The sequence below is a fragment of the Pelophylax lessonae genome (assembly GCF_965119305.1).
Source record: "Pelophylax lessonae genome assembly, chromosome: 7".
Lineage (NCBI taxonomy): Eukaryota > Metazoa > Chordata > Amphibia > Anura > Ranidae > Pelophylax > Pelophylax lessonae.
In genome coordinates, this window is record NC_138774.1 from 93463921 (window position 1) to 93489879 (window position 25959).

The 25959-nt window shown below is 43.5% G+C and overlaps 1 protein-coding gene across 1 annotated transcript in view; it reads right to left on the bottom strand.

The window, feature by feature from the left end:
* The window catches only part of LOC309560653 (coiled-coil alpha-helical rod protein 1-like), a 75219-nt gene that overhangs the window by 39306 nt on the left and 9954 nt on the right, over positions 1 to 25959 (bottom strand). Inside the window, exons 4-8 of the mRNA XM_082264274.1 lie at positions 18272 to 18539; positions 7217 to 7392; positions 5960 to 6095; positions 2608 to 2721; positions 2011 to 2142 (exon numbers count right to left, since the gene is read on the bottom strand). Coding sequence (XP_082120400.1) covers positions 2011 to 2142; positions 2608 to 2721; positions 5960 to 6095; positions 7217 to 7392; positions 18272 to 18539 — 826 coding nt within the window. The remainder of the gene's footprint in view (positions 1 to 2010; positions 2143 to 2607; positions 2722 to 5959; positions 6096 to 7216; positions 7393 to 18271; positions 18540 to 25959) is intronic.

A 25959-nucleotide genomic window follows, 5' to 3' on the forward strand; every position in this document is an offset into this window, starting at 1 on the left:
TCAGCAAGCTCTCTTAAGTGTTTCTAGGAAGGCATGCAGCATCGTGTCATTGGATTCTATGCAACCATCCCCCATGCATTAAGACAGTCAAGAACCAAAATAAGCAAAGTTGAAAAGAGTAAAAAAAAAATAAATAAATAATCAACAACCAATGTTACCAAAATGCCTGGTTAATGTCAAGAAGGCAACTAGTATAGTAGAAGTATAGAATATAGAAGTATAAACAGTGGCATGGAAGGCTGTGTGCCAAGTAGAAATTAAAAGATTAAATTTTTACGTTTGCCGAAGTATACTCCTAAAGTGTATATGTGGGACGTCAAAAGTCTGGAAGGGTCAGTCTATCCAAAATAGATATTTTAGTTATAGAAAGAGTCTGGTGGGCTGGTCTGAATGCAACATCGCACTGCCATAATGCTGACTCTGTTCCTGTCTCCTCATAATGGCCACAGCAGGAGTACAATCCTGCAATTAGAGTTCCTGAAACATAAGGGATTGTCATGACTCTCCATTGACTACCTATGTCATTGTTTGCCATTGGGGCATTGTTTTTACTGTTCTCTAACTGCTCCCCCAAGCTGCAAAGGCAGAGGGTGGAGGGAAGTACATATGGCGTCGGTGATGTGATGTGTTCCTTCACAGCAAAGACTATGCCCTGCCCCCCAATCACATTCGTTAGGCAGTATTGCCCGCTGGATGTGACCCATTCAATTAAACAACACTGGTAGTGAGGGTCGTTAGGGGGTTGAAATAGGCAGTGAGGAGGTAACATGATGCCTCCTCACTGCCTATAAAACACCCACTAAGGAGAAATCCACCGCAGTTTGCTCTTCAGAGGGCGAATTTAATGTACACAATCCCAAAAATAGAAACATGAGTTTATCTTCTATTCCTAGACTTGCTGCCTATCTGTATTTTTATATTTAACCAGTTCAAGGGACAACTCCCTAGGCCTGCTGCCCTCTGTGGGTTACAGGAAAGAAAATCGCTTGATTCCCCCCATTATCACAGTCAGTGTTAATGGGGGAATCCCTCCTGCTAAGCTATTGTGTTCTCCCTGCCAGAAGAAAAAAGAGTGATTATTGCCAGCGTCTATAGCTGCTGGCAATAGTCACATCCTAAAAATCCAACATGCTGGTTGTACCCAAGTCGATAGATGGATCTACTTGGGTACAATCAGCCTGCCCATACATGGTTCAAATCTCAGCCGTTCCCTGCTGAATCAGCCGAGATTTGAACCGTCTACAGCCGGCTTAACCTTCCTAGCGGTATTCCCGAGCCACACTCGGGGTAGCGCTAGGAAGATCGCTGGATCCTGGTAGAGGTTTTACTTACCTTTTCTCAGGGATCCAGCGAAGAATGCGGGCGGTATGCCGCGGCGGAGCTTCCTCCCGATCGTCTGCGAGCCCCGGCTTCCATCTCCGGCGACGTGACGTCCGCTGGGGGGGTGGAACCGGCGGCAAATTCAAATGTAAAACACACCATACACACGGATACCATTCAAAATAAAAAAAAATCACATTACATCGCCCTTTCCTGCAGTTTTACTGTACTTTTTATGTAAATATATAGACACAGTATATTATATATATATATATATACACACACACACACGTAATTCTTCTGAATGAGCAGACCAAACCAACTGTATACATTATATAATATATGTATACATACATTATTATATATATATATATATATATTAATAATAATAATAATAATAATAATAATAATAAATGTATACAGTTGGTTGCTCTTTCACAAGAATTACATGCAAAATAATGGTACCACTTTCAGCACCTAAAATCCAAAAGAATCATACCGCCAGGGAGGTTAAAAGAGCCTCTGAGGTTGAAGCTCTGTCAGAGCATTCTAGATATAAACCGATAATGCTTAAGGCCGCCCATAGACCCTTGCTGAACACTTCCTTGACAGTTTAAGAAGTTTGAACAACCCACACCTTTACCTTATCTTTTTTTTTCTCTCTCACTACACCTTACACCTGAAACTTACCCTCTGCTGAATCTTCCATTCATCGCTCTCCTTGTTAATTTCTTCTGATTTTAGCTGCACCATCAAACTAAATACTTTCTCCCGCCATCGCTTCAGCAGCATCTGTGTCTTCTGTCCATCAATGTGGGTTCCCTAACAGAGGAAAAATGAAAGAATCAACTGACCTGACAACCAAATGACACAAGAGGTCCAAATGGAACAGGATAATGGTATGTTTTACAAAGCCGCTAAAGCAAAAACCCAAAACACATGTATGCAGATCAGGACATCCTTATCTGCATACTTGCTCTTGGCTAGGGTTGCTAAACATAAATTCAGTGGAGTGCTTCCTCATTTCGATCTGCTTCACAGATCTGTTAAAAGTGATATATACAGTAAGGAACTAAATTCAACAATCTGAGGCTTCTCCATCCCCAACTGTAAAATATTGAAGCCAAAGTGTCAACATGACAGCAGTTATTTTCAGAAGTAGTAGTTGACAACGGCAGCCTCCATAAGCTTATTACAATCCCATGAAAGCCTTGAAAGACTATTCCATGTACTGTTTTTATACTGTCAGAACAAAAGCTAAGAGGATAAATCATAAAAATTACTTACTGTCTTTTTGCAAAGATCATTTTCTTGTAGCGTCAATATGTGTGTGAGAGATGACAGACGGGTCTGAAGGAGGGACATAGAGGTCTGTAAAGTTTCCCGCTCCTTCTCCAGAGTCTGGAAATGCCAAGAGAGACCGATGTAAACATTCCAATGAATAAACTTTTCAGTATCCAGTGCTTTCCATACTTCCCGTGGAATGAACCTCACCTGGGCTGTCTCCCTCACCCGGCAGTGTTTAAAAAAAGCCAATGTTCAGGCATCAACTACCCATAAATATAGAATCAAGAGGCAAGTGGCAAGCAATGATGGATCAGAATGCCTGGACGTGTATAGTGTCTAGAAAGCTTAGTAAAAAAAATTAGTATTAAACCAATTGTAGAATGCTGGCCTTTGTCCTTTGCGATACTATTTTTGTGTTATACTATGCTTAGGCTGGCCGTAGATTATGCAATTTTCTTTCCTTCAACCACAGATGAAGGAAAGACAAAATGGCTCAATTCCCCCATATCAACACAGTCAGTGCTGATTGGGGGGGGGGGATACCTCCTGCTACAATATTGTATTCTGACAGCAGGAGGTCTACCCGCCGTCAGAATACAATGATCACTGCTGCCGGCTACAGCCTGACAGACTGGTTTTACTGAATTTGTTTAAAGGATGAACTTCAGTGCAACCAGCCTGCTCATAGATGGATGGCAATTTGTCTGGTTCAGCAGGAACCAGTTGAATTTAGATGCAAGGCCAGCTTTAGTCATTTACCATAGCCCTTTAGTCATTTACCATAGCCCTGGGCCTCAAAATACGTTTGCACTTTCCTAACATAAATAAAGCAGACATGTAAAATAACTGACATTTTAACTTTTGTAGACCTCTGTAAACTGACATTTAAATGACATTTCAACTCTTTTAGATTCTCTGTCTTCTTGCCGAATGATGGCTACAGCACAACTGTCCAGTTTTGGCAGGGAGACATACGACGTCCTCCCGTGATCTCACCCGCTGCAACCTGCGGGCGGTGTGCTCTGTGATCGCTGTGTCCTCATGACACAGCTGATCACAGTTTGGGGTGAAGAGCCAATCAGCCGCTCTTTACCATGTGATCAGCTGTGTCCAATCACAGCTTATCATGATATAAACATGAATAATAAAAAGCAGCGCCCAAAATGATCATGAGAAGCATAAAACAATCTTTAACATATTCTAAAGGATGTGCAATGGTAAAGTCCCAGAGTTCTTATAGAAGCATGCAGAAAGGCAGGATCGAAATTGTCCAACATCCGCTGTGTAGAATGGTGAAAGTGAAAGCAAACACCCAGTGGTAATGACAAACTGCTACCGGATTTTCTGACCCTCCTTTCACAGAGTGGTCAGAAATAGCCAAGGCAGACACCGTATATGGTATAGGTAGCAGACCCCTTTTATATCCTTCCACACAAGCTGACTCCAGAACTTAGCAGATGGATGGATCCACAGTATAGGCGCAAACCAGCCTGAATGTTCCTCTCTCGTAGCGGACCGCCACCTCAGAGTAATAAATAGGCTGATAGTGTAGTATGTGTTAACTGATTAAAAGTTTATTAAAGTATTGCACTTACATGTATCAAAAAGCATAATGCAGAATATTTGCAGAGATTTGAAATGGCCGCGGCATCAGCGTGCTAATCATCCCAACTGCCGGTCCGCCTTATGCGTATCGTCACAAAATGACATCATGAGAGGCGTCAAAGGCGGACCGGAAGTTGGCTATTTCTGACCACTCTGTGAAAGGAGGGTCAGAAAATCTGGTAAGCAGTTTGTCATTACCACTGGGTGTGTGCTTTCCCTTTCACCATTCTACACAGCGGTGTTGGACGATTTGGATCCTGCCTTTCTGCATGCTTCTATAAGGACTCTGGGACTTTACCATTGCACATCCCTTAGAATATGTTAAAGATTGTTTTATGCTCCTCATTATCATTTTGGGCGCTGCTTTTTATTATTCATGTTGATATTGGATGTGTAGTCTACCTGTTAAGCTGGCTGCCTATTAGTTTGATTACATTCTCAGTGTTGTTCCTTATTTTTCCTGAGCGCCGATATTCCCATTTTTTATTGATATCATGATGTAAACACAAGCCGGTTATTGGCATTCCTTTCCTTACGCTGTCAACATGAGGAGAGGAAAGTAGAGGAAAGTAGATAACCGGCTTGTGTAAAGGGACATCTACACTGATAATTAGTGCAGTCCTAACAGTGCCCAAAAAGTGCTGCAAAGCAGTGCCCACCAGTTCTCATCAGTGTCACCCATTGTTACCCATCAGTGCAGCCTCATAAGCGCACATCAGTGAAGAAAAAAAAAATTTACCATTTTGCAAAATTTTATAACAAAACTATGAAAAATGTTTTGATTTGTTTTTTCCAACATTTTCAGTCTTTTTTTGTTTATTTACCAAAAAATAAAAAACCCAGTAGTGATTAAATACCACCAAAAGAAAGCTCTATTTGTGTGAAAAAAGAGAAAAATTTCATAGGGGTACAGTGTTGCATGACCGCGCAATTGAAAGCTGAAAATTGGCATGGGCAGGAAGGGGGTAAAAAATGCTCAGTGGTTAAACAAAAAAGATGGCAGTCATCTAATCAGGTGATAATTTAACCTCTTTTGGAGATCCCCAAGTTTTCCACAGTTAGGAGAGAAAGAAAACAGTTCTGTTTTCCCAAAGAAGCCTGTGATGACCTACTGCTTTCAACGCCACATCCCTTCCTTCTCCTCTTGTTTAAACTTTTACATTTGAAAAGGCCAACTTTTAATTTATGAACCTCTCTACACATGATGGTGGTCAGACTATCCATGCAAAAAATACATTAGTGTTAGGCATTTGGGTAATAATTACACCAAGGCAAAGAATATGATAAGGTTTAGCACTTAAGAAGAATTATAGGCAAAAAACTTTTTTCCCCATTTTGGATAGAGTAAGGGAAGGTTAGAACACATCAGATTTTTTTTTTTTTGTCATCTGTGTCCCATTGCAGAGGACTTCACAGGAAATCCCTGCAAATTAAGAGACTTCCCTGGAGACCCCCAGGTATTACTTTTTTGGGGGACAACACAAAATTTGGGGTTTTCTTTTATTTTCACTTTCAATGATAATGGTAAACAGGACATATAGAGGGGGAATCTCCCTAACAGGAACACGGCAAAAAAAAACTGAAAGAGGTTCCAATCCCTCTCCACTCTATCCAAAACTAAAAAATGTTTTGCCTTTAGTTATACTTTAAGTTGAATGGTTTAACAAGATTACGCAATTAGACTTTGGTGGAAATCTACTGCTCCCAACCATATATCCACAAAGGGAACATCAGCAGAAGGCCATACCTGAATCGTACTCTTGAGTTCTGCCACCTCTCTCTTCTGTTCCTCAGCCTGGCAATTATCTGGTACGAGCTCTCCTATGTACGTCCTCAGCTGCTGCACTAAAGAATTCTGAGATTCCAATTCCATGCGAGATTGGCTACAGGTGATAAAAGACATATCAAGATCAGATCATAGGTGTCACTTCAACATTTCTATGGCCCCTTTCACACAGGCGGTCTGATCAGGTCCGCCTGTCAGTTTTTCAGGTGGACCTGATCAGACCCTCCAGTCTCCTCTATGGAGCAGCGGATCTCAGCGGTGACGTGTCTACTGACATCCGCCGCTACCTGATCCGATCCTGTCCGAAAAATCCAGACAGATGGTGGTCCCATTTTCCATTAGTCTGGCGGATCGGATGAAAACGGATAGGGGGGTCCGGTTTCACTCAATTTCCCTATAGAGGAGAGCAGGACTGGGTACGTCTCTGCTCTGTACAGTAAAAGTAGATGGACCTGTTATCTGCCTGCTCAGTGGGGATTATAGAATTTTTATTTTCCTTATCACAGGTGGAAGTAAAAAAAGATTGCTCAATTCCCCATCAACATAGTCTGTATTGATGGGGGAAATCACTCCTGCAGCGCTATTGTGTTCTGCCAGTGGGAAGAGTGAGGAGCCTTCCCATGCCAGCAGAACAAAATGATCACCGCTAGCGGCTATAGCTGCTGGCAGTGATCGCATGCACAAAATCTGACAGGCTGACTGTACTAAAGTCAGTTTATGGACAGACTTCATTGCAGCCAGCCTGACCATAGATGGATCGAATCTTGGGTGGTCCCTGCTGAACCGGCTGAGATTTGATCCATCTATAGCTGGCTTTACATACACACACACACACACACACTTTATTGTGAGACCAAGGAGAAGAGGAGAGCTTCCAGTAAGGGAGAGACTGCTCTGGGCTTCAACAAAATGGCAGCCTCCACAAGAAGACACAGGAGCAATGCTGGAGGCAATATAAAGCACACACTAATCTTGGGAGCATAATTATTAATTAGGAATGAATGTTCTTTTCTTAAAGAACATTCATTGTTATCAAACTGTTAAAGGTAAAGTTCCACTTAAAAGTACTGAAGCCAATGGATTAGCAAGAAAGCAGGCAAAATTTTCACAAGAGCCCAGCAGTGGCAGTTTACAAGTTTGTCTCAGTTCTAAAAAATAACTGCAAACAACAACATTTAAAAAGCAAGGAGATAAAGCAGATTATTTTATAGGTTTCACCTCAACAGAGTTTCCAAATTCTCTCTCTTGTCATTAGTTGATTGAAGTGCCTGTCTTAGACATGTGACTTCTTGTACTTTCTGCTTCTGTACTTCTTGTAGCTCCTCCTCAAGTTCGCTGACTTGGCCTCTTAAGGTATCTATCTCAATTTTGTGCTGCTCTGACAACAGCTGAAGCTGAAAATAATGACATGGAACAGAAAAAAAGTCACTGTACATTCTGGGCCCTTTTTACACATGGTCAATGGTAAATGTCCCAATAGGTGAGGTTTTGATAGGTTCAGGGTTATATCTGCATTAAATATAAAACTAATGGCCTATTCACACAACAGAACGCAGTGCAGGTAACCATGTTCTGATGGGCCTTGGAAATATGTGTCACTATTAAGTTAACACCCCAAATGCAGGTTGCAAATGAAGTGCGTACAGAAACGCCATGTGCTCAGACTTTCTAAAAGTAGTTCATGCATTATTTTTGGTGCAGTGCGGTGCGATTTCAGCCAACCAAAATAAATGGGCTGAAATGGCAATGCATAGAACTGAATGTGAAATACACAGGAATGTACAGCACTTTGTGAACTGGCCCTAAAAACAAAAATTGTAAAAGGTCTGGAGATCATATATTTTACAGCAGATATACAGTATTATCCTAGTAATAAATCTAAAAATGTAGATAATGGAAACAAATATTTAAAGCGGAGTTCCCCCCAAAAGTGGAACTTCCACTCATCTGCTTCTTCCCCTCCCTCCGGTGCCACATTTGGCACCTTTCAGGGGGGAGGGGGGGTACCCGTTTTTGACAGGTACCCTTCCCCATTTCCAGGAGACAGCGCCGCGGAGCCATCCCTTGGATGTTCCATTCCCCCTTCTTCCTCCGCCACCGAGCCAATTAGAATGCGCAGTGCGCTTCGTGCATGCGCAGTAGGGAACTGGCTGTGAAGCCGAAATGCTTCATCGCCAGTTTCTCTTAGAATGAATGGCGGCGGCAGCACCCGGGAGCTGATCCGAAAAATCAGCTGAGGTGCCGACATCGCGAGCTCACTGGACAGTTAAGTGTCTATATATTAAAAGTCAGTAACTACAGTATTTGTAGCGGCTGACTTTTTTTTCCCCCAGCTGGAACACCTTTTTAACCACTTGACCTTCAGGACCATTCTGACACTTCCCACATACATGTAAAATAAATCAGCATTTTTCTCTAGATAATTACTTAGAACCCCCCTCAACATTATATATTTTCTGAAAGCAAAGGCCCTGGAGAAAAAAAAAAAAAAAAAGTTTGTTGTTGCAATTTTTTATGTCACACGATATTAGCGCAGCGTTTTTTTTAAACAAATTTTTGGGGAAGAATACAGTTTACATTTTAGAGCACACAAACACAATATAATAGCATATTACTTGGTAAAACATAAAAGATGTTACGCTTAGTAAATAAAAATTGTGCATGCCCGTGGAATGGTGACAAACTACTAAAAATCTTCATAGGCGATGCTTTAAAAAGCATTTTACAGGCTACCAGTTACACAGGAGGTCTGGTGGTGGAATTATTGCGCTCAATCTCACATTCGTGGCAATACCTCACATGTGCAGTGCGATTACCATTTGCATGGGGGACAGACATTCGCATTTGTGTGCGAGGACGGAGGCACTTTTTTTTTTTTTTGGATCTTTTATTTAAATTATTTTATTTTTACAGTCTCATTTTTTTTTTTTTTTTTTAATTAACATTATTGCTATCACAAGGGATGAACATGCAGGTACTCTTTACTCAGATATCTGGGGTCTATTAGATCTCTCCTCTGCCCTCAGAAGCATCTGACAATAATGAGATCGGTTTGATCAGATGAAAATTATTTTCGCTTCTGGTTTCATCAACCATAGAGATGATCTGGGAACAGAAATTCTTCCTTCATCTCTATGATGTGCCACCCTGACCGCCAGTTTCAGTCCCGTGCGCTCTGGTGGAACAGGAGAGCCTGGGAAGAAGGTGAAAAGGGGAAGGGGAACCAATTTACATTAAAAAGCATTGCCAGCTCTAAAAAATAGATACCAGGGTCATGACTGCAGCCATGACTGGTAGAACCACTGGAACCCGAGGATGTATGGGTACATCCATTTGGGGCTAGTAGTTATTCTTTTGTGGGTACTTAAGATGCACTGCCATGCACCAGAAGGTACTTAGCAAGCAAATAATCTAAAAAGGCTACATTTTACACACTTAACACTTAGTACAATTTATTTGAATCAGGAAAGGACATTTTCAGTAATGGCCTTTTTATTATACAGTCATTTTAAATAGGTATAAAATTATGAGCAGCTAAAAGTGGCTAAATACTCAACAATTAAGGTCAAGTTGTTATCAGGCTTGCTGGGATGTATCCATTAGGATCAACGGAAGGGCCAAAAAAAAAAAAAAAAAAAGAAGAAGAATTGTCTAGAGCAAATGCAGGTTCCCTTTTCTTTCACCTAACTACTTAAGGACCAAAAGGTTTTACCCCCTTAATGACTAGGTCATTTTTTGCGATACGGCACGGCGTTCCTTTAACTGACAATTGCTCAGTCGTGCGATGCTGTACCCAAAAAAAAAATTGATAGCCTTTTCTTTCCCCCACAAATAGACCTTTTAGGTGGTATTTGATCACCTGTGCGTTTTTTATTTTTTGCGCTATAAACAAAAAAAAACACTGGATTTTTGACTTACCGTAAAATCTTTTTCTCTGAAGTTCATTGACAGACGCAGCTCCATATCTTCTTGACCATTGGGTTATGCTGCCCCCTTCTGGAGTAGGACACTAGGCAGGAAAAAGCTTTACCACACCTATGGGGCAGTCCCTGCAGGCATACACCCACACACTCTGCTATAGTCCTCAGTTTTGTTGCAAGCAGCGTTTAGAAGAAAAAAAAAAAAAAAACCCATCCCACTCCTAATTCGAGGGGCATGTGCTGTGTCTGTCAATGAACTTCAGAGAAAAAGAAGGATTTTACGGTTAGTTAAAAATCCAGTTTGCTCTATCGTTCATTGACAGACGCAGCTCCATACCTTCTTGACCATTGGGACATCACGTCCCAAAGCAGTATTTGCATGAGGGGTGGGGAAAAACCACGCAAAAAGGAACATAATTCCCCCAAGGCTAAACTTAGCCAACCAAGTAACACGGAGCTCAACCAGGAACAACTGGAGCTCACCCAGAAAAAACATTACACCCTCAAAGAGAAAAAAATTATCTTTTAGTCAGCAGCCTGCAAAACCTTGCGGTCAAAAGAGGCATCCGAAGATGCCAACACATCTACCTTGTAGAATTTTGTGAATGTGTGCACTGACTACCAAGTTGCCGCCTTGCAAGCTTGCAGCACTGACGCCTAATGGCAAAAAACCCAGGAAGCACTCAGCGCCCTAGTAGAATACGCCTTCACAGGGAAAGGAGGAACCTGACCCTTCAGCGAATAAGCCTAAACTACCATCTCTCTGATCCATCTGGATTTGGTTGCAGCAGATGCATCCAATCCTTTACGAGATCCTTCGGTAAGGACAAATAGAGCATCTCATTTTCTGAACGACTTCGTAGGCGTCAGGTAAACTATAATTGCCCAAAACCACATCCAAAGAATGCAAAGCAATTTCCTTGGGATGCTTGGGCTTAGGACAGAGTGAAGGCAGCACGATGTCTTCATTAAAAAGAAAATCAGAAACCACCTTAGGAAGAAAAAAGACTGATTATTTCAGAGTACCACTTTATCTCTGTGGACCACCAGATAAGGTGTCCTGCCGCCAATTCAAATACTCTGCGGGCAGAAGTAATAGCCACCAAAAAGGCAACCATCTGAGGACAAGGCAAGCAGAGGAATCTCCCTAATGACCTCAAAGGGAGGTTTTTGAAGAACCGATAAGACCAAATTCCGATCTCACGGAGGTAGCGGGGATCGCCTCGAGGAGCCACATGGCGAACCCCCTGAATAAAAGTGCGAATCAGGGCATGTGTAGCAGCAAGAGAGGGTGCACCTTCAATGATTCACACCATGAAATGTACGATTTCCACGTACGATGATAGAGCTTCCTAGAAGTAGACTTCCTGGCCTTTAGTAGTGTAGGGATCACTGAATCAGAATGACCTCTATCCTTCAATACCTGGCTTTCAACAGCCAAGCTGTTAAAGCCAGCGACTGTAAAGCAGGATGGAAGATCGGCCTTTGAGACAGCAGCTCTTCCCTGAAAGGAAGTGTCCAGGTAGTATCAGCGACCAACCTTATCAGGTCTGCGTACCAAGACCAGCGAGGCTAGTCTGGGGACACCAGAATGTCTGGAACCCCTTCCACTTCTATCCTGCGAAAAAGCCTCGGCAGAAGTTTTAGTGGAGGGAATGCATAAATCAGCCAATATGGACACTAAGGAGCCACCAGTGTGTCTGTGGTGTTGGCCAGAGGATCCCGAGACCTGGCTACGAACCTCTGAACCTTCATGTTGTTGTCGAGAAGCAAAACAGGTCGACGTCAGGTGTCCTCCACCGGACACAGGAGAAACACCTCCGGGTGTAGGGACCACTCCCCCTGATCTAACACCTAACAACTCAGGTAATCCGCCTGCCAGTTCTCCGCACCTGGGATGTGCACAGCAGAGAGGGCTGGAACAAACTTTTCTACCCAATCCAGGATCTCGGCCACCAAGACACTCTTGGTGACCACTTGATGACTGATGTAAGCCACGGCCGTGCCATTGTCCAATTGAATCCAGACCGGACAATTTTGCAGACAAGCTATCCAGTGGCTCTGGCAAAGCTTTATCGCTCTTGAGCTAAAAATATTTAAATCGGAAGTTTAGACTCTTCTACTGTCCTGGACCCCTGGGCGCAGAACTTCCCCAGCACTCCTCCGACTATAACTGTTTGGCAAATGGTTAAAGTGATTGTAAAGTATTGTGTTTTTTTTTTTCTATTAAAATAGCAAACATGTTATATTTACCTCCTCTGTGCAGTGGTTTTTGCACAGGGAAGCCAAGATCCTCCTCTTCTCGGTCCTCTCTTTGCTGCTTCTGGCCCCTCCCTCCTATTGAGTGCCCCCACAGCAAGCAGCTTGCTTTGGGGGCAGCTGAGTCAAGGTGCTGCTCCATACGTCCATCCAGTTCAGCCCCGCCCCCTCTCTCTCTCTCCTGTTTGGCTAACGACAGCAGCGGGAGCCAATAGCGTTTAAGTAAGATCATGTGAGCAAGGCCAATGCTTCTGACCAGCAAAGTAACATGGGGTAGCAACCCTAAGACTCCATTCACACCTAAGCAATTTGAAACAAGTTTCCCAAACAGCTTCAATGATCAGCATCAAAATTCCCCAGTATAATAATCGCCTGTCCAGACCTGACCATTGTGTCGCTTGAAGCTCGAAAAAGTATCTGAGCTTCTTTGAGGCAGAGCCGTGCATTTCCAGCCCCATAAAATGAGAACATCTACTTGAGATGCTTCTGAGATCATTCAGAATGAGAACAGTATGGGTTTTGCTTTCCCATGGACTTGTATGGAAGTGCAAATCCTGCTCTAGGTGAACATTTGCTCAGGCCCTAGTACTCTAAATTCATCCCAGCAAGATTTCCAGGACAGCTTTAAATGGAATTAGTGCCTAACACTAACTATGTTGAAGCCACCCCTACCATATAACGAGACTGCTTTAAAAAAGGCCTGGATTTTTTCCTGGGTGTACTTAATATAAGTGGGTAATAAAATTTTTTTTAGGTAAAATTGATCCAGGGAATATCCGATTGCCTCTTGGGGGATCAGCAAGGAATTTTCTTTTCCCCTGCTGTAGCAAATTGGATCATGCTTTGCTGGGGCTTTTTCGCATTCCTCTGGATCAACTGAGGGTATAGGATTGTGTATATGGGATTGTATAGTTGGGTTTTCAATACTGCTTGTTTTTTGTTTTGTTGGTTGAACCAGATGGACTTGTGTCTTTTTTCAACCTGACTAACTATGTAACTATATATACCGGTGTTATGGCAGCAGATAGCTGTCGTAGCCCCGGTATTTGCTTAGAGGGAGGGCAGTCCTCTTTCACATAAAAGTGGTCCCAGCAGCTGATTTGCTGAAGGATCACTTTTATGGGTGGCTGGAGAGGAGGTCCCCCCCCCCCCCCCCCCCCAGCGGCTTACCAGTCGTTTTCCCTGCTTATCCGGTCAGTCCATGTCCCAGGCAGGAAGGACTGTATGGGCTTGGAGGACTGGAGTGACGTCATACATCGCTTCCTCCCATCGACCTTAAAGGGCCCATTTTGATTCTTGCTGAAAAAAATTATTATTTTTTTTTTTTTTTGCTTTTTACGGGTAGATGTGAGATCTGAGGTCTTTTGACCCCGGATCTCACATTAAAGAGGACCTGTCCTGCTTATTTCTATTACAGGGGAGGTTTACAATCCTTGTAATAGTAATAAAAGCGATCATAATTAAAAAAACAAAAAAAAAACAAAACCAGGGACAGTGTAACAATAAAAAAGGTAAAATAAATAAGAAAAAATAAATACAGTATATACAAATTTAAAGCACCCCGTCCCTCCGAGCTCATGCACAGAAGCGAACGCATACGCAAGTCGTGCCCACATATGTAAATGGTGTTCAAACCACACCTGGGGTATCGCCACGATCGTTAGGGCGAGAGCAATAATTCTAGCCTTAGGCTTCTCTAACTGTAAACTGGTAACCTGTAGATTTTTTAAAGCGTCTCCTATGGAGATTTTAAGAACCAATGTGTGTCGCCATTCCACGAGCGTGCGTAATTTTGAAGCATGACATGTTGGGTATCAATTTACTCGGCGTAACATTATCTTTCACATTGAAGAAAAAAATTGGGCTAACTTAACTGTTTTCTTATTTTTTAAATCAAAAAAGTGTATTTTTTCCCCAAAAATTGTGTTTGGAAGACCGATGCACACATACGGTGTGACAAAGTTTTGCAACTATCTCCATTTTATTCTCTAGGGTCATATATAAATGTTTGGGGGTTCTAAGTAATTCTCTAGCAAAAATACTGATTTTAACTTGTATACAACAACTGTCAGAAATAGGCCTGGTCCTAAAGCAGAGTTCCACTGGCTTTTGTGTTTATTAAAAGTCAGCAGCTACAAAAAGTGTACGGGGGGAGGAGTTTTGACGTCACCCGTGACCACTACTCTGCGTATTGATTTGTATGCTGCCTGCTATTTCCACTGAGACAGTGCTTCGTTTGCGAGTATCATTTATGTTAGAATAAAATCCCCTTGAAACATAGAGAGAGCATTAGAGCTCTCCTCTCCCTTATATGTTACACGGGACATCTGGAGATCTTATCTGGGATTTCTCCCTGGGAGTGGATCATTCTCTGGATATGTATACAGGCTTAGTGACCCTCAGGGGGGGGTCGAGTCATTAAGGTGAGAGGCAGTGTGTGCCTTGGTGGATGGGCTTTACCTTAACACGATACAGTGCATGGGAGTCCGATTCATTTCTTTCCGCAAGAGGCTTAATTTCTTCCTATAGGAGGCTATTTCTGTGTTATTTATGGACTTTTTCCGTGATTTAGTCCATCCCGCATGTCTTACGATTCATGCGTTCTGATTTTATGCAATTATATTTATAATCATATTATGCGCTGCACTATTTTTATGTGATACAAAAACGGTAGCTGCTGACTTTTAATAAACACATACTCACCTGTCCCATGGTCCAGCGATGCAGCTGGGGGGAGCCTCGGTTCTCCCAGTCTTCTGCCCGCGGCGCCAGCATCACTACTTTGGGCACTCGGCTGTGACAGCTTGCGGCTTCACAGCATGGTGCGCACTGCACATGCGTGAGTCGTGCTGCGCGTCGTGACTGGCCAGGAAATCCTGTCCCAGGAGATTGCAGGGATGGAGGGGGAGAGGAGAACGTCCGCACAAGCTACCTAGGCCGCCCGAGCGGAAGTGGGAGCGGGTACCTGTCAAAACTAGGTACCTGCTCCCCCCCCCCCCAAAAAAAAAAAAAAACACATGCCAAATGTGGCATGGCGGGGGTCAGCACCACTTAAAGCGGAAGTTCCACTCTTGAGTGGAACTCCGCTTTAAGTGATTAAGGAACCCCTGTGATTCCTTGGCCACCATTTTGTTGATGCATTTTTGGCATAATGGTTTTTCCATTCTGGAATATGGCATGCCTTGCTGCTGGTCTTTGCCCTTTTCACAAAGGACCCAGTGAGACAGGCAGTTGACATACACAAACATCAATAACCGTTTGTAGTGAGGTAAAGACAGAGGAGACTCCAGAGTGCTCTGACTTACCTTGGAGCTGTCCTGACAAGCAGGATGGGGGGGAAGCATCTGACATGGTTAACCCCTCAGAAAAAAAAATCTCTACATAGGGGCCTTTTAACTGCTTCCTGCACAGCTCCAGCCCTGTCCCCAGCTGACCCCATGCAAGATCAAACAGTGGTTTACCAGGACAGGTTCCACTCATAACAGGCCTCGCCATGGTCGACCAAAGGTGTTCTTTGGGGAATAGACGTATGAGTGCTGCCAGCATTGCTGCAGAAGTTGAAAGGGTGGGGGGGGGGTCAGCCTGTCAGTGCTCAGACCTTACGCCGCAAACTGCATCAAATTGGTCTGCATGGCTGTCATCCCAGAAGGAAGAATCTTCTAAAGATGATGCACAAGAAAGCCCGCAAACAGTTTGCTGAAGACAAGCAGAGTAAGGACATGGACTACTGGAACCTTGTCCTGTGGGGTGTGATGAGACCAAGATAAAACTTATTTTGTTCAAATGGTGTAAACTGTGTGTGGTGGCAACCAGGTGAGGAGTACAATGACAAGTGTGTCTTGCCTACAGTCAAGCATGGTGGTGGGAGTGTCATGGTCTGGGGCTGCATGAGTGCTTCCAGCACTGGGGAGCTACAGTTCATTGAGGGAACCATGAATGTCAACATGTACTGTGACATACTGAAGCAGAGCATGATCCCCTCCCTTCAGAGACTGGGCTGCAGGGCAGTATTCCAACATGATAACTATCCCAAACACATCTCCAAGACAACTACTGGCTTGCTAGAAAAAAAAACTGAGGGTAAAGGCGATGGACTGGCCAAGAATGTCTCCAGCCCTAAACCCTATTGAGCATCTGTGGGGCATCCTCAAATGGAAGTTGGAGGAGCGTAAGGTCTCCAACATCCACCAGCTCCGTGATATTGTCATGAAGGAGTGAAAGAGGACTCCGGTGGCAACCTGTGAAGCTCTGGTGAACTCCATACCCAAGAAAGTTAAGGCAGTGCTGGAAAATAATGGTGGCCATACAAAATATTGACACTTTGGGCCCAATTTGGACATTGTCACTTAGGGGTGTACTCACTTTTGTTGCCAGCGGTTTAGACATAGACAGAATGGCTGTGTGTTGAGGTATTTTGAGGGGCAGCAAATTTACACTGTTATACAAGCTGTACACTCATTACTTTACATTGTAGCAAAGTGTAATTTCTTCAGTGTTGTAACATGAAAAGGTGTAATAAAAGATTTACAAAAAATGTGAGGGGTGTACTCATTTTTGTGAGATTATATTATATTATATATATATATATATATATTATATATATATATATATATACACATACACACACACACACACACCTCAAAAAAAAAAAAAAAAAAAAAAGAAATTAAGAAACACTTTGAAAACACATTAGATTTCAATGGGGTAAAATATCATGCTGGATATATATACTGATATGGACTGGGTAATGTGTTAGGAACGAAAGGATGCCACATCGTTTGATGGAAATTAAAGTTATCAACCTACAGAGGGCTGAACTCAAAGACAACCCCAAAAATCAAAGTAAAAAAAAAAAAAAGTTGTAGCAGGCTTGCCAATTTTACTAAAATGTAATTGCAGCAACTCAAAATGGTACTCAGTAGTTTGCATGGCCCCCACATGCTTGTATGCACGCCTGACAACATCAGGGCATGCTCCTGATGGGACGACGGATGGTGTCCTGGGGTATTTCCTCCCAAATCTGGACCAGGGCATCACTAAGCTCCTGAACAGACTGAAGCGCAACCTGGCGGCGTCAGATAGACCAAAACATAATGTCCCAGAGGTGTTCTATTAAAATTTAGATCAGGTGAGTGTGGGGGTCATTCAATGGTACCAATTCCTTCCCTCTCCAGGAACTGCCTGCATACTCTCGCCACATAAGGCCAGGCATTGTCGTGCACGAGGAGGAACCCTGGACCCACTGCACCAGCGTAGGGTTTGACAATGGGTCCAAGGGTTTTATCCAGATACCTAATGGCAGTTAAGGTGCCATTGTCTTAGCCTGTAGGACGTCTATGCGTTTTTTCATGGATATGCCTCCCCAGACCAGTCATGCTGAACAATGTTACAGGCAGCATAACGTTCTCCATGGCTTCTCCAGACTGGTGCCCGGCAGTGAGCACAGAGCCCACTATAGGACATTGGGCCATCAGGCCACCCTCATGAAGTCTGTTTTAATGATTGTTTGGTCACAGACATACACACCAGTGGCCTGCTGGAGGTAATTTTGTAGGGCTTTGGCAGTGCTCATCCCGTTCCTCCTTGCACAAAGGAACTAATATCAGTTCTGCTGATAGGTTAAGGACCTTCTATGGCCCGGTCAATCTCCTCCATGCTCTTGAGACTGTGCTGGGGGACACAGCAAACCTGGCAATGGTACGTACTGATGTGCCATCCTGGAGGAGTTGGACTGCCTGTGCAACCTTTATAGGGTCCAGGTATCGCCTCATTCTCATCTCATTGTTGCCCATCTAGTGCACCTGAGGTGCCAGAGGAGATCATTTTTCTCTGAGAACTGCCAAGTGAACTGAGAGAAAACTTCTCAGTTTCATAAATGTACACCTTCGTCATAAAAAATGTAGGGATGACAGATCCGGTCAGCCGTTTCATGGTTCTCCAGCACCCTGCCTACTGGGGCTTAATACCATGATCTACTGTATCCTTCTATAAACCATTAGTAAAACTGTCCCCCACTATACATGCGCAACCTGTTCTGCATATTGTACAATGCTATATTCTACAGAACAGTAACACAGCCCCTGCCAACACCTGCCTCTTCCTGCCACCTCCTTTTAGCAGCTTCTTCTGATTGCCGCCTCCTCTCTTCGTCTTGCTTCCTCCTCTCCTCTGCCTGCTCAGCCTGTGTGCGCTCCTCCTTTATTATCTGCAGTTCCTGCGAAAGCCGTCGTAAGGCCTCCTCCTTTTCTTGGGCATCAGCTACCCCCAGTTCCAGCTTGCGGATCTCTCTCATCTGATGGGCAATAATTTCAAGAGCCCGGGTTTCAGGTGGTGGGGCATCAAGAGACTGATAATCCAGGGTCCTGTCATAAAACAATAACACATCATTAGCCAAACCATGTGTATGATTTTGTGATTTGGGATCTTTCCAAAAATGCATCAAACAAGTGTGATTATGCATGTTTAATTTTCACAGTGTCCAGTGAACAGAAGAACTAAGGACAGCAGCTGTCAAAGATATCTGTAACTTGTCTAGCAGTTTTGTAGCTACAGCACCCAATGTAAACATGCCATGGGGGTCATTGCATTGCTTAACTGGCAAAACAACAACTATCGCTAAGTAAAAGGATTGTATTACATTTCTAGTCACTGTTTATACCCTGCTTGCATGAGAAATTTGAATTTAAAAGAACTCTGATAGCTATTTTTATCCAAAATGAAGTTTGATTTTTGTTCCACCAAGGAAAAAAAAAACAAAAAAACACTTTGCTCCAATGATGAAATGGAAATTGTAAATGTTTTGCGTTTTGTGGTGCACAGGAATGAAAATTTTGGTGCCGAAACCGATAACATCAGGATGCACTTGGCCAAAAACCAAAAATGACAGTTTTTAAAAAAGCTGTATACACACACATCCATCCATCTATACATTATATATACACACACACACACACACACACACACACACACACACACACACACACACACACACACACACACACACACACACATATATACACTGTAGAGCACCATCCTAGACAGGTGCTAGGTAAAAGCATCTATTTTGCTCCTGCTGCTTATCAGGGGAGCTGATCTGTTAGTTTTGCCAGTCACATGTTTCCAGGTGTGATTCACTGAGTCTGAGGGAGTGTCTCCACTGTATCCCATGAGGGAGCTTGTTTGACAGTGGAGGAAACCCAGCCAGTGACACATCCTATTTCATGGCAGTCCCAGTGGGAGGGCATGTGGCAATGCATCCTGGGATTGACCATAAATAGGGCAGGAGCATGTGACAGGGCGTCTTTTGGTGGGAGCAAAGTCCCAGGAGGAGGTGGACGGCTGTCTCTCCTCCTGCAGAGTGAGGAAGGTGGTCCGGGCGGTCGGCCTAGGGACCAGGAGTGGAGCTGGGCTGCAGAGGATCCAGTGTGCTGACCAGTGGAGCTGCTGGGCAGAGGACTTTGGGAAAAACAGTATCGTGAGTACCAAGGGATCTGCCTAGGGGTCTGCCTAAGAGAGGGGACCACTCCAGAGAAGTCAGGGGATCAAAGAGTCAGCTCACTCAGAATGTTACAGTAAAGGGGGTGCCGTGTAGTGAACCCTGAGGATTAGGAACAAAGGGGGTGCCAGGTAGGGCCCTGAAGTTGTTCAGCAGTACAGTTCAGTTGCTTCAGAGTACAGATTATTTCAGAGAATTACTTCAGTTCTGCGTCACAGCTAGTGACAGACTGATACCAGCGGCCTAGCCATGACTAGCTCAATTTCAGTGTTACTCAGCGTTAGGCGGCATTTACTCAAGTCGTCCCTGCCTATTGTGCATAGTTTTGTTCACTTGGAGTATCCCACTCATCCCTTCTCCTATCCAAGTTCCTAATAAAACATAAAAACCAAAGTAACTGGACTGATTCTTGTCTGCGGTAAAAACACTTGGAAAATGTCAGATTGTTCTACTGTTGCTAATGGTAACCCAGGGGGACCCGTAACCAGCAGCTCCCTTGGGAGTAGTGCTACATATATAGGTGTATCTCACAAAAGTGAGTACACCCCTCACATTTTTGTAAATATTTTATTATATATTTTCATGTGATAACACCTGAAGTAATAATGCATTAGTAAAGCTTGTATAACAGTGTAAATTTGCTGTCCCCCCCAAAATAACTCAACACACAGCCATTATTGTCTAAGCCGCTGGCAACAAAAGTGAGTACACCCCTAAGTGAAAATGTCCAAATTGGGCCCATGTGTCAATATTTTGTGGGACCACCATTATTTTCCAGCACTGCCTTAACCCTCTTGAACATGGAGTTCACCAGCGCTTCTCAGGTTGCCACTGGAGTCCTCTTCCACTCCTCCACGACGACATCACGGAGCTGGTGGATGTTAGAGACCTTGTGCTCCTCCACCTTCCGTTTCGAGGATGCCCCACAGATGCTAAAAAGGGTTTAGGTCTGGAGACATGCTTGGCCATTCCATCACCTTTACCCTCAGCTTCTTTAGCAAGGCAGTGGTCATCTTGGAGGTTTGTTTGGAGTGGTTATGTTTGAATACTGCCCTGCGGCCCAGTCTCCGAAGGGAGGGGGATCATGCTTTGCTTCAGCATGTCACAGTACATGTTGGCATTCATGGTTCTCTCAATGAACTGTAGCTCCCCAGTGCCAGCAGCACTCATGCAGCCCCAGACCATGACACTCCCACCACCATGCTTGACTGTAGACAAGACACACTTGTCTTTGTACTCCTCACCTGGTTGCAGCCACACACGCTTAACACCATCTGAACTGAATACGATTATCTTGGTCTCATCAGATAACAGGACATGGTTACAGTAATCCATGTCCTTAGTCTAATTGTCTTTCTTGTGCATCAACAGCCATACAGACCAATTTGATGCAGTGTGCGGCTTATGGTCTGAGCACTGACAGGCTGCCCCCACCCCTTCAACCTCTGCAGCAATGCTCATATGTCTATTTCCCAAAGACAACCTCTGGATAGGACGCTGAGCACGTGCACTCAACTTCTTTGGTCGACCGTGGTGAGGCTTGTTCTGAGTGGAACCTGTCCTGTTAAAACCGATGTATGGTCTTGGCCACCGTGCTGCAGCTTAGTATCAGAGTCTTTGCAATCTTCTTATAGCCTAGGCAATCTTTATGTAGAGCAACAATTATTTTTTTTCAGATCCTCAGAGAGTTCTCTGCCACGAGGTACCATGTTGAACTTCCAGTGACCAGTATGAGAGAGTGAGAACACCAAATTTAACACACCTGCTCCCCATTCACACCTGAGACCTTGTAACACTAATGAGTCGCAAGACACCGGGGAAGGAAAAATGGCTAATTGGGCCCAAATTGGACATTTTCACTTAGGAGTGTACTCACTTTTTTTGCCAGGGGTGTAGACATTGTTTGCTGTGTGTCGAGTTATTGTGAGGGGACAGCAAATTTACACTGTTGTGCAAGCTGTACACTCATTACTCACTACATTGTAGCAAAGTGTCATTTCTGCAGTGTTGTCACATGAAAATATTTACAAAAATGTAAGGGGTGTACTCACTTTTGTGTGATACTGTATATATGTATGTGGCTAACCTTTAGAATGAAAATAGTAGCCACATCCATCCAGGAGGGACAGAGACTGCTCTCCCATGAATGCTGTAGCTGCTGACTTTTAATATTAGGACATTTACCTGTCCACGAATCCAGCAGTGTCTTCACCCCAGCCAATTTTTAAATTTGCTTTCGGGGCTTCACAGCCAGCCCCCTACTGTGCATGCGCGAAGCGTGCTGAGCTTTGTGAATACTGCGGCGAAGTCACCCCGGAAGTTGGAGCGGGTACCTGTCAAAACCAGGTACCCACTCCCCCACCTGAAGAGGTGCCAAATTTGGCAGCGGGGAGGGGGGGGGGGGTTTGAACAGGCAGAGCTTCCCCTTTTGGGTGGAGCAGTTGGAATGATCTCCAGTGGCAATACTCACCTTTAGAATAAAAATGGTAGCTACATCCATCCAGGAGGGACGGAGCCTGCTCTCCCATGAAGCCATGTATGCTCTTGACTCCGAAGTCCCAACCACAGGGAAGGTGCACACTGGCTGCACGGCAAGTGACGTACCCCAGCAGCGTTGCCACTGGGCATGCGCAACCCAGGCATCGTCGCTGTGAACTCCTGCCACCAACGGCCATTAATCTGCACTTTTTTCCCTTTCGGAAAAATGCTGAAAACACAATTTTCCATCAATATGTTTTGGCCACCGAAATTTCAGTGCATCTCTATTTGCTATGCTGCCAATAGGTACAATGAAGAGGAGAGGATTGCCAGAGACAAGAGTGTCAGGTCTTGGAACACCTATAAACTGCTTTCCCTTTGCAATAAAAAAAAAAAAGTTAAATAACTGGTTTTATTCTGTGATTTCAGTGACTCTTTTCTTGACCTCCAGATAAAGATCTAAAATATAACATTAAAAAAGGTGAATTCTAGATATGGCAATTTTTACATACTTACACTGGTCCAGTTTGGACCAATAGAAGTATGAATGTGTCATACCTGTGGAATCCACCTCAAGGCTGGAAATTAACACAGAAGGCACCGCTACTTCAGTGATCTCCACTAGTTTCCAGGTCCCATGCCCAGCGGCTGTCTTGCTGCAATGTAAAACACAGGACTTCACTCACTCAGCACAGGCGCCATTCAGGGAACACTTTGCAGTTTTTAATAACTGCAAAGCATTCTCAGATTGGACAAGGCGGAGAGGCAGGGTGATGAGTTCACAATCTTCTTGTCCAGAGAACACTTCATTATAAAGTTGATCTATAGGTTTTAGTAAAGTTTAAATAGCTTGTTTGGACCAAGCTGTACCAAAATTGAGTTGGGCTAAGCGCTTCTCAGCCATTCACATTCGCTTTGTATTTTCTGACTGATCACAAAGCTTCCTCTGATGGTCTTAGACAGGGAAGTGGGTATTTGACATCACAATCTCCACCTCAGCCAATCAGAATAAGTTTTGTATTCTTTAACCTTCTCCCACCCGGAGGCTGCACATATACGGCCGGGTGGGCGCTTCCTCCTTCTGAGTGGACGTTCCTGAACGTCTTCTGGAAGGAGGGAGATCGAGCAGCTGTGCGATCCTGGTGTGCCTGTGTCCCCCCAGACCCAGCACAACACCGCTCGGCAGGAGGGCTCCGATTGGCCCTCCTGATCACATGACGGCTGTGTCCAATTACAGCAGTCATGTAATGTAATCCCATCTGCTGTGCTTCTCCTCAAACAGAGCCTGTCAGTGAAAAGGAGAGCGGATCTGGGCTGTCAGCCAGGGATCAGTGAGTTTACAGCACTTTTACTGCTTTTTACTCACTGATCACCCAGCTAGTGTCCCCAAAACTGTGTCCCCCAACACCCTACACACATATGTCCCAGTACAATAATCTGTCCCAGTGAACATCTGTCACATCCTAGTGATCAACATCTGTCCCAGGAATCATCTGCGCACATATGTCCACATGGCTAAAAAATTATCCAGGGTCTTCAAAAATGTGATAGGTATTCAGGAAATAAAAATGTGTAATTTATGCTCCTAGAACGCCCTACTTGGATGTTGGGCCTCGGTGTGTGGCCAGGCTGTGGAAAAGTTTCACATGTGGCATCGCCATACTCAGGACCAGTAGCAGAATGTATTTTGGGTTGTAATTTTTGCTATGTACATGCTAGGTGTTAGAAATATCTTATAAACTAACAACTAAAAAAATACGATTTTCCACATTTTCCAAAAACTTGTGGAAAAAAATGACATGTTCAAAATACGCCCGGTAACAAAAAACATAGGGGTGTTTGCTTTCCAAAATGGGGTCATTTTGTGGGTATTTCTATTGCACTGGTGCTCCAGGGCCTTCAAAAATGTGATAGGTACTCAGGAAATGAAATTTGTAATTTATGCCTTTAGAATACCTGGCGGTCCTACTTGGATGTTGGGCCTCTGTATGTGGCCAGGCTGTGGAAAAGTCTCACACATGTGGTATTGCAATACACAAAAGGAGTAGCAGAATATTTTTTGGGGTGCAATTGCAAGTTTATCTATGCAATGTGTAAGAAATAACTTAATAGGACAAATATGTGGGAAAAAAAATAAATAAAATATTATATTCTTCATTACCCAGACTATTGTGGGCAAAAAAACGCAACTTCAAAAAAACTCACTATGCCTCTTACTAAATACACTGGACTGTCCTCTTTACAAAAAGGGGTCATTTTGGTGGTATGTGTACTGTCCTGGCATTTTAGGGCCTCAAGAAATGAGATAGGTAGTTCGTACATCAGGAATGATACATTTTCAATGATACGTAGGCTAGCTTGTAGGCTCTATAAAACATTCACACAAACCTATCATCATACACTTATCAGGACTTTTTTTTACCAAAAGACATGTAGCAGAATATATTCTGGCCTAAATTTTTGATGAAATTTGATTTTATTGGATTTCTTTTAAAACAGAAAGTAGAAAATATTGTTTATTTTCAAAAATGTTGCTCTTTTTTCGCTTACATCGCAAAAAATATAAAACCCAGTGGCAAATGAATACCGCCAAAAGAAAGCTCTATTTGTGTGAACAAAATGATTAAAAATTAATTTGGGTACAGTGTAGCATCACTGAGGAATTGTCATTCAAAGTGTGAGAGCACTGAAAGCTGAAAATTGGTCTGGGAAGGAAAGCGTTTAAAGTGCCCAGGATTGAGGTGGTTAATAGAATACAAATCTCCCAGTGAATGGCTCATCAGCGTTAGCCCAACCTATTTTTGTTCTGGGAGCGGGGCAGGAAGTTCATATCCCGCTGCAAGAACACTGCACTGCATACGGTACGTAGTTGAGGCTACTTGCAGTTTACATAAATGCACACAGCCTCTGTATCTGTTAGTGCAGTAAATAGTTGGTCTGGATTAGTTTGGTCCAAATGAACTATATAAACTTCAATAAAACCTAGAGGTCTACTTTAAGAGGGATGAGCTAAGGTGAGTTCGGACATGGGGCAGGAAGCGGTCAATTCAGACAACCAATCATAAAAAGGTGGAGGCAATCCTCTGCAACTGCACATATACAAAGGGCATCTATATATGTCTTCCCCGCCTACGATTTGCTGTCCATTTTTTACAGCTTCTTGGTGGGATAACTTGTGTGCCTTAGCTCATCCCTGTTCATTAAGAATATGAAAAAAGTATTCTCTGAATGTCACCTGTGCCGAGTGGGATTTCTCCTGTATTCAGTAAGCAGCAGGACAGCCATTCTACACTGAACCTGGAGGTTAGAAGCAATCACTGAACTAGCAGTGCCCGCTCCAGTGATTTCCAGCTTCAAGGGGGATCCCACAGGTATGGCATATACATACTTACATTGGTCCAAATCCAATTCAGCTTTAACCACTTAAGCCCCGGAGGATTTGGCTGCTAAAGGACCAGGGGTTTTTTGCGATTTTTTACTGCGTGACTTTAACGGACAATTGCGCGGTCGTGCGACGCTGTACCTAAACGAATTTGACGTCCTTTTTTTCCCACAAACAGAGCTTTCTTTTGGTGGTATTTGATCACCTGTGCGATTTTTTGATCACGCGCTATAAACAAAAAAAGAGCGTAAATTTTGCAAAAATAACAATATTTTTCACATTTTTTTATATGAAATTCCCCAAAAAAAAAAAGTAAAAATCAAAATTTTTTAACATTTTTCGGCCAATTTGTTTTATGCTACCTATGTTTGGTAAAAAAAAAAATCGCAAAAAGCGTATTTTGATTGGTTTGCGCAAAAGTTATCGC